At 39.5% G+C, this 12,525-nt stretch overlaps 1 protein-coding gene across 2 annotated transcripts in view; it reads right to left on the reverse strand.

The window, feature by feature from the left end:
* The window catches only part of LIN52 (lin-52 DREAM MuvB core complex component), a 55,261-nt gene that overhangs the window by 41,673 nt on the left and 1,063 nt on the right, over positions 1-12,525 (reverse strand). For both annotated transcript variants that reach the window (XM_084287763.1, XM_084287764.1), the window contains exon 5: positions 11,768-11,851. In XM_084287763.1, the coding sequence (XP_084143889.1) occupies positions 11,768-11,851 (84 nt within the window). The remainder of the gene's footprint in view (positions 1-11,767; positions 11,852-12,525) is intronic.

Here is a 12,525-nt window from a genome sequence, read left to right on the forward strand (position 1 = left end):
CACAGTGTTTCCTGGTGATGCAAGAGGGAAGTCCCTGATATATCCTGCAGAAGAAGACTTCAAGCTCAGAACTACTGAAACCCTCACTAAAACAATAAAACGCTAGGAGGATTTTCACATAGCCTCGTACATATTATCACCTGATCCAAACCAGAGGAAACTGGACAGGAACGGAGCAATACCCCACCAACATCCCAGCCTATTCCACAAGTACAGCATATTTTCTTTCTCATTGCTCAAACGCTGGCAGAACTAAACAGCAGGACTGATCCTTACATACTGAGCAACTCCACTGCCTCCGAGGTAGGTCAATGTACCACAAACAGGTAAATAATGCCTGGTATTAGTACAGACTAACTGTTATGCTAATCATTTTTAACCTTTATGCAGCTTGCAAATATAAATATTTTTATATATGATGTCTGCAAACGGCTAGAAATAGGGTTGTTTTTCTTAGGTACCTTACTTAGGCTCCAGGCCAAAGCACACTTGAGAGTAGGCTCTGTTTCATTATCACATTCTCATTGTACTTCTAGTAAAGACACAATATGCTAATCATGCCTTCCTGTGGCATTTAATAGGAGCAAGCAGGGGATGATAGAGAACAGCATACAGAATAGAATATGTAATGACACAGGCTTCATATGCTGTTTTTTTTTTTGTTGTTGTTGTTTTTAATTCTGTTTCCACTGTCTTGCAAAAGAAAGTTACCATGAACTCCACCGTACAGTTGTAGAAATAGGGGCATGTGAGAAGGCAAATAAAAAGGCCAAGCAGAACAGCGGCCATTCCAGAAACTAAACAAAGATCCCCAAAGTCACGTCCTGGTGAGATTTTCACTAGGATCAGCTGCAACCATGCAGCAAATAGGCCCAACTACCATAGTGTGGAAGAAAATTGCCCAGTATGGAAGGAAGTAGCTTTCACTCCTGCCAGAAGTCAAAATTTACAGGAAAACATTTCAGAAGCAATACAGGGATAATAATTCAATTATCTGTTAATACAGAGGAAATGTTCTATTAACATGGAAGCAGTAGAAAAACATAATTGGATTAAGGAAGAAAAGGCAAAAGAAATTTAAATAATAGATACAGAGCAGTTGCAAAGGTTTTAAAGTCCCTGCCAGAGCATCTCCCAAGATTTGTATGGCATTTTTGTGTTTCTTAAACCATAATGGAAAAATGCACATAACCTTATGCTTGATCAAACTTTTCCCCATCTTCAATTCCTCCACTGACAGTAGTCTACAAGTTATCCTGTCAGAATGAGAGTAGCAAAAAATAGGCTTCTGACAGTATAATGTAAGAACATTTTGTTTGTAGTCATGTTTCTTTCTGTGCCAAGCATGTGGCAGGTAGAAATGCTTTAATGTGACAGCCCATTCCCTTACTTTTGTGGCTAAAAGCTCTTCAGTCAAGCCCCATTGACCCCCCTGCTTGTCTACACAAGTGATGTTGGTTTCGCTGTTCATTTGAGCTGAGACACACAAGAACCTTTGTGTACATGGAGGATCATTCTCTTCCTCTGCTTAAAGAGTGATACTGAATGCACTGTACCTCCACCTAAAGAAAAATAGGTTCCCCAGCCTCAGTTGCCCAGACATAATCCACTCTGTGGATGGAAATATTTGAAAGACCATTTCTCATCCCCCAAAAGTCTGAAAGCCACCACTTTGATAAAAAAAATCCTTAGGTTTCTTGCTCCTAAGCAGGCTGCTCATGTGGAGGCACACCAGAAGAGTCCCACCTGAGATCTCCTGCTCGAAGCTGCTGAGCTGAACCAACTGCCTGGTGCTGTGTTCAGGTGATGTTGGGGAATGCAGGCTTTGAGTTAACTTACTCCTAGAAAAGATCTTACATCGGAGAATCATCAGATCACTGGATGATTTTGGATACAAGGGCTCAGGAGGTCTCCTACTCAAAGCAGAGCCAATGATGGGGTCAGACTGCATCACTCAAGGCTTTATTCAGTGAAGCCTGGAAGATCTCCACGAATGGAGGCTGCACAGTCACCCTGGTAGCTGAACATCATCCTCAACTGCTTGGCTGACCAACACTAATACTCCAGATGTCCTCACAAAGCACAAATTACTACTGTGATAAACATACTAAGAATCATTCTGAAAACTAATGGTGACAGATCTGGTGAATGAGCACAAAGTTTTTGAAGAAGTATGTTTGTTCAGCTGGTCTCCAGATTAATCAGATCTCTTCCTCCCCACTAACACTGCAAAGGCTTCTTTCTCCTAACTGGTGGAAGTATCTGTATCAACCTTCACTCCATCAATGTAAAATTAAGGATCCATCCATCAAATAATTAAAATTAAGGCAAGTAGTATGAAGTAGTGGATGAAGTACCTTTGTTTTACAAAAATCAATCACCTACACAAACAGCGACTGGGAACATAAACAAGGAGAGGGAAAGGAAAGAAACATCACAGACATTTCAATAAAGATCTGGTAAAAAGCAGAGCAGAGTAACTCAGCTTTTATGGAGAACTGCTGTTGTACTGAGCACCATCCATTAAGATCAAGAGGAGTTTTAACAGCAGTTATCTGCCAGATATTTGGCCACTTAGCATATGGTCCTTACACATAACTTTGGAAACCCAGTTACTAGACCTAGATGGACATTGTCAAACACTCAAAAAGCTTCACTTTGTATTTCCAACATTAAGCTTCAGGATTAACAGCCATGCAAAGGCAGATGTTATCTTAACATTTCTAATGCTCCTACGTCTATGCAACAGCAAATAGTCAAAAACTATTTGCACAATCACAGATACTGTTTATTACGATCTCCCTTCCAAAAATCATGTCCAGAAGACTTAGTAAAATATCAGTGAGCTGCACATACCTGACATAATGGACTTTGGGTTTTCATAGTCACTTTCAATTTTTAAAATTAATTCTAAGAGAAAATTGCATATTTAATGTTAACAGAAGTTAGTAAATCATAGACAAAGAATCCCACCCAAACCACATAATTAACAAAAGAAGATTCTACATACAGCATGTAAATACACACTGATCCAAGTATCAGCAAGAGACATCAAACAGAAAGTAACTGCAGAGAGAAACTGCAGAAGTTTTAACTTTGACATATTTAAGAGAGTTTTCTGAACTTTCTCCTCTTCAAGCTCCACCAGCATATACCTCCTCCTGCAGTGAGCTGGCATCTCCATCAATGCCTGGAGATTCGGGTGCTATATTAGTACCCTCCATCGAAGTCCACAATAGCACTTTCCCCAATAAGGCAGGGAGAAGAAAGCTAAGACGCAGAAATTTCTTGAAGCTTAGAGAAATATTTGTTCTACTTCACAAGCAGACAGAAAACATCCTGAAGATCCCTGCAATGTTGCTTTTTTTTTCTCCATTTTTTAAATGATATGACAGTTACCTAGATAGTGCATTTGTTTTATGGTAAGAATGCACAATTTATGCATATGGTTAATATCATATTTTATATCATCAGTAGACTGCATCTCCCTGGTTCTGTATTTAGGAACAGTCTGGACCTGCTGGGTTTTTTTCTGCACATAGAGGGCAACCGCACACCCACTTATTTAAAAAAAACAATAGCAGCCAAGGTCCAGACTCAATTTCCATCCTCACCATTGCAACCTAATCTCCTGGCAAGTTAATGCAAATCAAAGCGAACACTTCTCTGACACTGGTAGCAAAGCGTGTTCCTCTCCCAAGAGAGACCTGTAAAACAGGACAGTCACTGACAGCAGTACAATTACTGACACAGATACAGACTTTATGGACATGTTTATCTCTGCTGTAAATCCACACTCTCTCTCCACTCCGATTCATGAGTCATAAAGAAATTGCAGATAATGAAAAAGTTGGAGAAATTTACAGCATGTCGGAAACCTCAGACAGCCAGAAGAAATTAAAGAGCTGACTGAGGATAAATCACACAGGTACAATTAAAACTTCCTATACCTTCCTCACTTCCAAACTGGGGCACAAGCCAATGGAGATGATGAAAAGTTGAGGTCATGACTCCTCTGACTGTAATCATTTCTTAACTACCTACATGTCAAAATTAGCCAATTCACAGATCATGTATGAGTGCCAATCTCAGGCTGGCAGTCTCATGTCTCACTCTTCCACCACGAAGAATCCTGCCAGTAAATAAACCACCCAGCGAGCAGTATAAGGAAAGGTGATTTCCTCATCCCCCTGCAGATGCAGAGTACCTCTTACCATATCACTGTGCATTAAAATGAAGCAGATCTACGGTGTGGGAGGAGGAAATAAAGAGAATCAGGAGAAAGGCCAAGGTTTCACATGGAAATCATGGCAGCTTGGACATTACAGTGACAGGGTTGTATAAATACCCTAAGCAATACCAAGTGGTCTTTTCACCTTTCTGAAACAGCCAAGTGATGACTGAGAATTACTATGAATGTAAATCGAAAACAGCCTGTATTAACTCTGTATTTTTCCAGAAAGCACATACCTGGTAAGGAAAACAAAACCAAGCATTAGCATTTCCATCGATCGTATAGTTCCAGAAATACCCTCTGATCACTTCCCAACCCACAGATGAACCATCCATAATGTGAGACATTTTCTGGGAGAAGTCTACTAATTCAACTAAGTAAATCCTTATGCTAACTGCATATTACAGAAATCCAGTGTCCAAAGAACATAATTTTATTGTCCAGCTATAAAACTCTGCCTTCAAGCTTTGAAGCACGACGTATATACTATTTCACAAAGTCCTTGCAAACACAGTACTAAATAACAAAATAAGAGAGAAATATGCTTTCAGGCAAAGCTGAAATGCAATGAAAATTCATTCAGCAAGGCAGCAAAATGTAAGGGAACTGACCAAGAAAAACTGTTGCTACAAAGAAAATTCTTCACAGAGCAGAAATATTACATGGGGGCATATCAAAGCACATGCATCTCAAACCATTTCCCTCCTAAGCAGGATAGCCCACATCAAGACAACAAAAACTGTGTATTTTAACCCTAGGGACATAATGAGCACTAGACCTGGCATAAAATATCCTCTTCCGAGTCTGACATACTTAGGAACCATATAGATGATTCCAGAACACATTCTCTTCCTCCTCATTTTAGATGAATACAGACACAACTAGCTCAAGAAGCACTATGCTTCTGGAAATGCCAGCTTTTAACAAGGAGAAAGCGAGCATCCTCCTTACTCTTGTCAGCAGTCAAGATACTGAGAACATTACTGCATCTTCCTAACCACAGGCACCAAGACTCTTGCTGTCTTGGATCCACATCACGCAATCCTCCTTCACTTCCTCCTTCATTCTGCAAGTTGGGTTTCCTTCCCTAGCTCCACCATTTCTTATTTCTCCAAGGAAACAGTCATGTTCAGCAAAGAGCCTCCTCTTCTGGATAGATTCCAAATCCTCATTTTGGTGAATAAGAAACAGTGAGGAACCAGTTCCCTTTCTGTGCAACTTCCCAGACTGCAGAAAGGGAGCAAAAGCTGGCAACATACAGCTTTTACCAAAATGGGTTGACATGAGAGATTCCAGAATATATCATGAGACCTTATTGCTCCCTACAGCTACCTATAAAGAAGGTGTGGGGAGCTGGGGGTCAGCCTCTTCTCACAGGTAACTAGTGATAGGACAACAGGGAATGGCCTCAAGTTGTGCCAGGGGAGGTTCAGGTTGGCAATGAGGAGACATTTCTTCTCACAAAGAGCAGCCAGGCATTGGAATGGGTTGCCCAGGGAGGTGGTGGAGTCACCGTCCCTTGGGGTGTTTAAGGAAAGGTTGGACATGGTTTAGCAGGTGACATTGGTGTTGGACCAGATGAACTTGGAGGTCTTTTCCAACCTTAATGATTGTATGAGAGAGACTCCCCACTGACACCTCAATATTAAAATCCTCTTTATTTACACATGCCTGTTAATCTGTTGGTTTCCTGAAAATGTAAGAATCTGAAACATTCTGTTACAAACAAGTGCGCACACAGTCTAGAAAAGGCACTAGCCAACTAGAAAAGACACTAGTAACTGTACTGCACTAGGTGGGGGCACATTTGCAAATGTAAAGTAAGGCTTCTGAGATTAAAAAAGCCTCCGTGTTAATTGACTCAGGACTAAACAAAGAGCAGTAACGGTCAGTACATATTTTTAATTTGATCAATTACATCATTAACATCAAGTCTTCTGGAGTACAATGCCACTAGTTTTGCATGGAGCCTAGAGGCAACGTGTGTATCCATACAATGCACACAGTTCACAGAATCATTTTGATTGGAAAAAACCTCCAAGATCATCTGGTCCAACCCTGATGCAATGTGTGTTGGTACTACATGTAGACACTCCTTGAAAAGATGATCCATTACAGAAAATGAAAGAGATGTTTTAGTAAGGTGATAAATGGTCCTCCCTCCTTTCCTTACTTCCATTCTAATCCAACAGCTTACACGAAGTCCAAGTTTAATGATAAATGAGGTGTTGTCCTGTTTTTTAAAGCTTAAAAATAACACAAGCTCAATCTACCAAAGACAGTCTCCAAGTCCCTGACTTACACCTATCCTGTGATCAACATCAAGGGGAAAAAAAAAAAGCATCAATGAGTGAATTCACATTCAGTCATGTTGGGAAGAGCTGTAATAGCTTTGAAATTATCCGTGTCAATGGCAGACTGCAAGGATCAGTCAGAACTAAGAAGTCAATGTTTCAAAACATGCCACAGTTAAATTCTGTTCAAGGAAAGAGATGGAACTGCTCTACTCCTCCAAACCTCCAACAAAGCTCAACTTGCAGGCAAGAGATCACGTATGACAGCATTTATCTGAGAGAAATGAAAAAGTGAAGACAACCAATCTGAGAAATAATGGCAATCTGTAACTAGCCTGCAGTTCAGAGGGACTCCCTGTATGATTTTCCAGAAATTTCAGAGGTTTGTGAGGCTGCAGAGGGCTACAATTCACAGCCCAGGACAGCTTAACTTGGGAGCAGGGTGGCTGTTCCTCATTCCTATCTCCATCAGTCTCTGGAAAGTTCTCTCCATTATACGGACACCTCAGTGATTTCTGGTAGCAGATGCTAAACTACCACGCATTACAGTCCAGCCTATTACTAAACTTATAAAAAAGGAAAAAAAAAAACGTCATTCCACCCCACCATCTCATCTCCAAAAGGCCAATGGCAAATATCTACAGAAGAGCATAAGACCAGGGTGAGCACCTAGCCCAACCTGCCTCGTAATCTCTCCCAGCTTTTTACATCTCCCAGATTTCTATCTAAACCACTGGTGACCTCTCTATGGTCAGACACTCCTGATGGATTTATCATCCAATAATCTGTCTCGCTTATTGAATAATATAACTCTGGGCACACAACCTTCAGAGGCAATGAGCTCTTGACTACACCAGACAGCGAAACCTCCTTGATTTTATCCTGACATTTTGTTCTCTCTGGCTCCCATACTTTGAGAAAAAGTGAGGAGTTGTTCCCCATTCCCACTTCTTCTGCATTCATCAGTTTCACACACCTTTTTCACATAATGCACCAGTTGTCCACCTCCATGCTAAAAACCCCCAGGCTGCTTATCACTAATCCTGACTGACATCCCCCACAGCACCCAGGTGTAATTCCTGGGCCCCTGACAGCCAGCATCAAGCAGCTCTTCCACTGTACACGAGCTACCCAATTTGCTTACACACGCTGAACACGTATGGAAAACAAACAGGCATTGCACAAAAGAAAATAGAAGCAAAGTTGATAGAGCTCAGTGAAAACCATGGCACACAAAACTATGGGAGACACTTGGCTGAATATTTTCAGGAACTGTCTCATTGCTCTTGAAGTGTGAGGATTTGACATTGAAAAATATAGTCTCTTACATTCCTAATCTTACTGGAAGAAAAGCACAAACAGCTTCAATTCCAAATAAAAACCTAATTAATATAAAAGAGTAGACTAACACTGCTGGTAAGGAAATTGTAAGAGGCATTCATGTTTGTGCTGTTAGTTATGCCAAATTTTCTAATGTTTAAGACAGATGCTGCATACAAGCACCATTATTTCCCCTTCCCAAATACATCAGGCCTTTAAAAGACCAGGCTTTTCAGGAAGTCTTGTACTAATGAACTTCATTGCTGAAGCTACACTATGACAGCACAGCAGCCTGATAAATGTTCTAGCATCAGTGAGATTTTATAAACAGGAAGCATGGCTGTGATACTGGGCATATATACACACTACAGGACTTCTGAACTAGTCTAGCAAGTGGTACCCAAAGACATTGGAAATTCATACCAGGGCTTTCCAGAAGTCTGTGGACAGCCACATTCCTTCAGAGATGCACTGCTTTCTCTGATTCTCCATCCTACCTACTTTATCCTTTCACAAATTGGTTTGTTCCAAAGTTTGGCAAAACAGCAACAACAAAAAAAATAAAGAAAATTATGCTTTATTCTGTGGTGCAAATAAGCTCTGAATTATGGAAGATCAGTCCGTCTTTAATAGGTAGTTTAATGGCCTGTATCTTATAAAAGGGAAATCAATGTTTGGGAGATCATACAGTCAGAAACTGACAAAACACATGCTCACTCATCATTTATTTGTTTAAAACAAATTTAGGATGGTTACAAGGTATCTGCCAAACAAACGTTTTAAGCTATGAAGAAAAAAGCCAAGTCAGCAATTGATTTTGCACAAGTATGAACTCAATCTATTAGGTACTACTGAAGCTGGAGGAATTGGAGAAACAGCTACCTTATTCAGAGAGAAGTCACTGTTCCCTTAGAGGAGGGGGGGGGAACTGGCATTACCAAATACTGCATAACCATTTCAGGTGGCAAACATCTCTCTCAAATTGTGACATTATCATCCCTAACTCTGATACTGTTGTGATATCAAATAAAGCTAGTGTAGTCCAGATGCATGCCACACTGCACAGAATCTTAACAGAGGGCAAGATGCTCAGCTGCTGAAATGCCCATAGAAAATACTGCAGGAAGCTCTGTTAGCATTATCCCAGTTCAAATGACATTCGCTGCATCCAAAGACCTCTGACATTAAAAGGTCACCTCTGAAGTTTCTAGTTGCTGTTTGATGAACTTTATGTTACAATCAAAGCATGGCAAGTCTATTCAGTTTCACCCAAGTGAGAAACCAAGTCATGTTAACAATTTAATTCGATTCACAGAAACCATGGGGCATTCAACAAAATAGCCAGGGTTATAGAAAGTAAAGGTAAGCCTATAGGAAAAAGAGGAGGAAAGTTAGTTACAAAGAGCATACATTTGTGAGAAACACAGGATAGCAAAAGAGACACAGAGAAGTCCATGGCCAAAACGCTAGGGACAAATGGTACTACATATAAGAATGTGGAATCCATGTAGTATTCAGCCATTCCTATACAAATGCAGTAGATATGGACACAGCATGCAATATAGTTGTTTTCTTCCTGTATTTATCTAGAAATATAGCTTATAGAGTTATACCACAAATGAAAAATTCTTGACAGCGCAGGTAGACATAACATTCTTCTGAGTTAACTCTATGTCATCAGATCCTGATAACTTGCATCCTGTATTTTAAGTTATCTTGCCAAATAGTTCTGTGGACAGTAATGTTCACTGCCAGTAACTGCTGCACCACTCAAGATGCTCCCAAAGACTGAAAAGCCTGTGCTAGTATTTTTAAAGAATGTGTAAAATAACCCAAATGATTAGGAGTATATCAGCCTTCCACTGATCCCTGGCAAAATACTAAGATAGTTCATCAGAATTTAAGAAAAAAAGGCATATAATTATTAATTTCAAACCGTATCTTGTTAAATTCACAGCTCAGATCTCAATTTTAATGTCAGAATACTGCCTTGATAAAGAAAGCTTTTGAAGAGGTACCCAGTCCCACATCACTTTGCCTCATGAACTACAATACAAATTTACAAGAAGGGTGCTGTGAACTGATTCAGTAACAGACTTCATGACGTAACTACAACAGGAAATGTGTCACAAAAACATGTCTTGGGAAAAAGAAGCTTCAAATCATAACTGAAACTGTACAATTTTAAAAAGTATCAAGAATTCTATGAGAAGCTTCATGCTGCCATCTAGAGGAGATGGGTCAGCATGTTTTTTTAATCCTGTTTTCGATAAGCAGTTTCAATGATCAGCCACATAAAACGTGGAGTAATGCATTTAAATGTACAAAGGTATAATCAAATCATGTACCTCTGGACCAAAACCACAAGTCCCTTAACTTTAATAAATGAACCTTTTGTACATTTCTTGTTTTCTCACTTACCTAAGTCTTCAAGAGAAAACTTAAAGACAGTATTGGAAAAAATGGTCCTGAGAGGCCCTGTTCAAACTCAGTACTTCATTTTCTGTGAAAATTTTCCTAAGATGAACGTATGTTATGACTTACAAAGCATTACGTATATTACAGGTTAAAGGAAAGTAGACTTCATTGACAACTAGTTACAAACACGAAAAGAGCGTTCATAAGCCTTAAAAATTCAAGAATTCAGTTACCATAGACTAACAGTTTTAAATCTCAGACCTCGAATGTTTTTTCCTCACTTGGTCTTTTCGTATTTATTTGTTCTCAGTAAAAATAAATGCAACATAAAAATCTCTAAGCTTTGTGCACTTAATGTAACTTATACTCTGCTTAAACTCCATTTAGCATAGCAAAGCTCTTTGATGTGTAAGCCTACAGCTTAACTAGGAGAGCCAATCACCCAGTCTTTGTATTTGACTAAGATTTCCATCATTAAAGTATAACTTCTACGCCCCTAAATGCTTCTTACAATCTTATATATTAGCACTGAAAGTAAAATAAACTTTTAAGTGCATGGAGTGTGTTCAGTCTTAATGACCTGTTGATAAGAAAGCATCAAAGCATTCTAGGCTTACAGTTGGTAAGCTTTCAAAGCTCTGTGCATAGAACAAGAGTAACTGCAGCTGAAGTCTATGAAAGGCCAAAATTAAGCAAAGAAAGTTAAATGTGTCAATATGCACAGGTAGTGCTTAAAGGAAGCACAATCCCCTTGAAATCTTCAAAGCTGGATCAACCTGTTAACATCAGTTCTAAATGTGATTATGAAAGCAACAGCTTCAAAAAAATTGATAAAAAATGGTTGTTGGTTAAGTGGGATGAAAGTCAATTTTAGAATGCAGCGACAGCACCTCCTGCTACAGCCGACTATAAAAAAATACAGCAAGTACAGAAACAGGAAGCATGAGCACTAATGGCTAGCAAAATCCTACACACCATTTTCAAGGTGTAGGCATTACACAAAGATTCACAAAAGTACTGCTACAAATATTCAGAGAAATACCTTCAGCAGCTGTACAGGAACTGAAGGCAAGTTACCTGATTTATTTAAGTCAAATGTAAGTCAAAGTGATATCTGGTAATTCCTACTAAGATATTTTCCCCCACACAGGTAGACTGTAAGCTGGAGCAGTAGGCATTCTGTTGTGCAGGTGCCCCCTCCCTGTTTCTGAAGGTCACAAATTACTGTGTTATCTTATCACATTACTAGACCTTAACATTCAAACTAGAAGTCAAAACCCAAAGATAAGAAATTCTAAATGCACCCCATTAGGCTTCACTGCACCCAGGGTAGACTTGTTCAGGGTAGCACACTTTCCCATCAGATCTCCTACTGTACCTCCACAACTGTGAGATATTTGCCAAATCTGTCAACCCTTTTCCAACTAGAGGTGTACCACAAACAAATGTTTTAATGGGAAGATTTGCAACAGAGTCAGTCACATCCATGCATAGAACTTACATTCATCCAACCCCAGCTGGTAAGCCAAGTTCTGCAGGCCACGAACCTTCTCCATCAGGTTAGCTGTAGTGAGGCTCCCCAACTCTAAAAAGAGAGAAAACCACAATTTTTAACACTGTCTATAGACCTCTGGCTTGTTTACAGACCTCTAGTCTGGCAGTTTATATGTTCACTATTTCACAGAGCATTCAAATAATACTTTCTACAATTTGTTTGAACTGCACAGACTGTGTTCTTTAATCCTTACAACTCAGACATGAGAACCAGCAAAAAGTTATAGCCATATAAAAAGCAATTTGTCCTATTTTTATCACAGAACAATTCAGCTGGAATTCATATGAGAAAGAAGAGCAAGCTCAAGGAAGATTACTACAAATGCCTGTAATACGCTGGAAATCCATATGCTAGCTAGCCTTTCTGTAGCTTTTCATACAGCCTTACGAACAACCATTCTACTGGAGATCTCAGGTACAACAATGAAAACACACTCACATATCATCAATTCAACAAGCCACTCAACAAATCTCAGCTGCTCACCAAGCTTAATCATTTGAGGTCTACCAAAAAAAAACCACACCCTTATGCCTCTTCTCAACAACAGGAGACACCTACTGTATTTCTATAGTAAAATACTAGTAAGAGAAGTAGCTGAAACATAACATATAATGTTACACAGGTTTAACTATTTCTTTCTTGCTTGTTTTGAAGAAAACAGACAGCCTTTGATGCAAGGATATTTTCCTGGAGATGACAGAAGT

This window comes from Netta rufina, assembly GCF_964035555.1.
Source record: "Netta rufina genome assembly, chromosome: 5".
Lineage (NCBI taxonomy): Eukaryota > Metazoa > Chordata > Aves > Anseriformes > Anatidae > Netta > Netta rufina.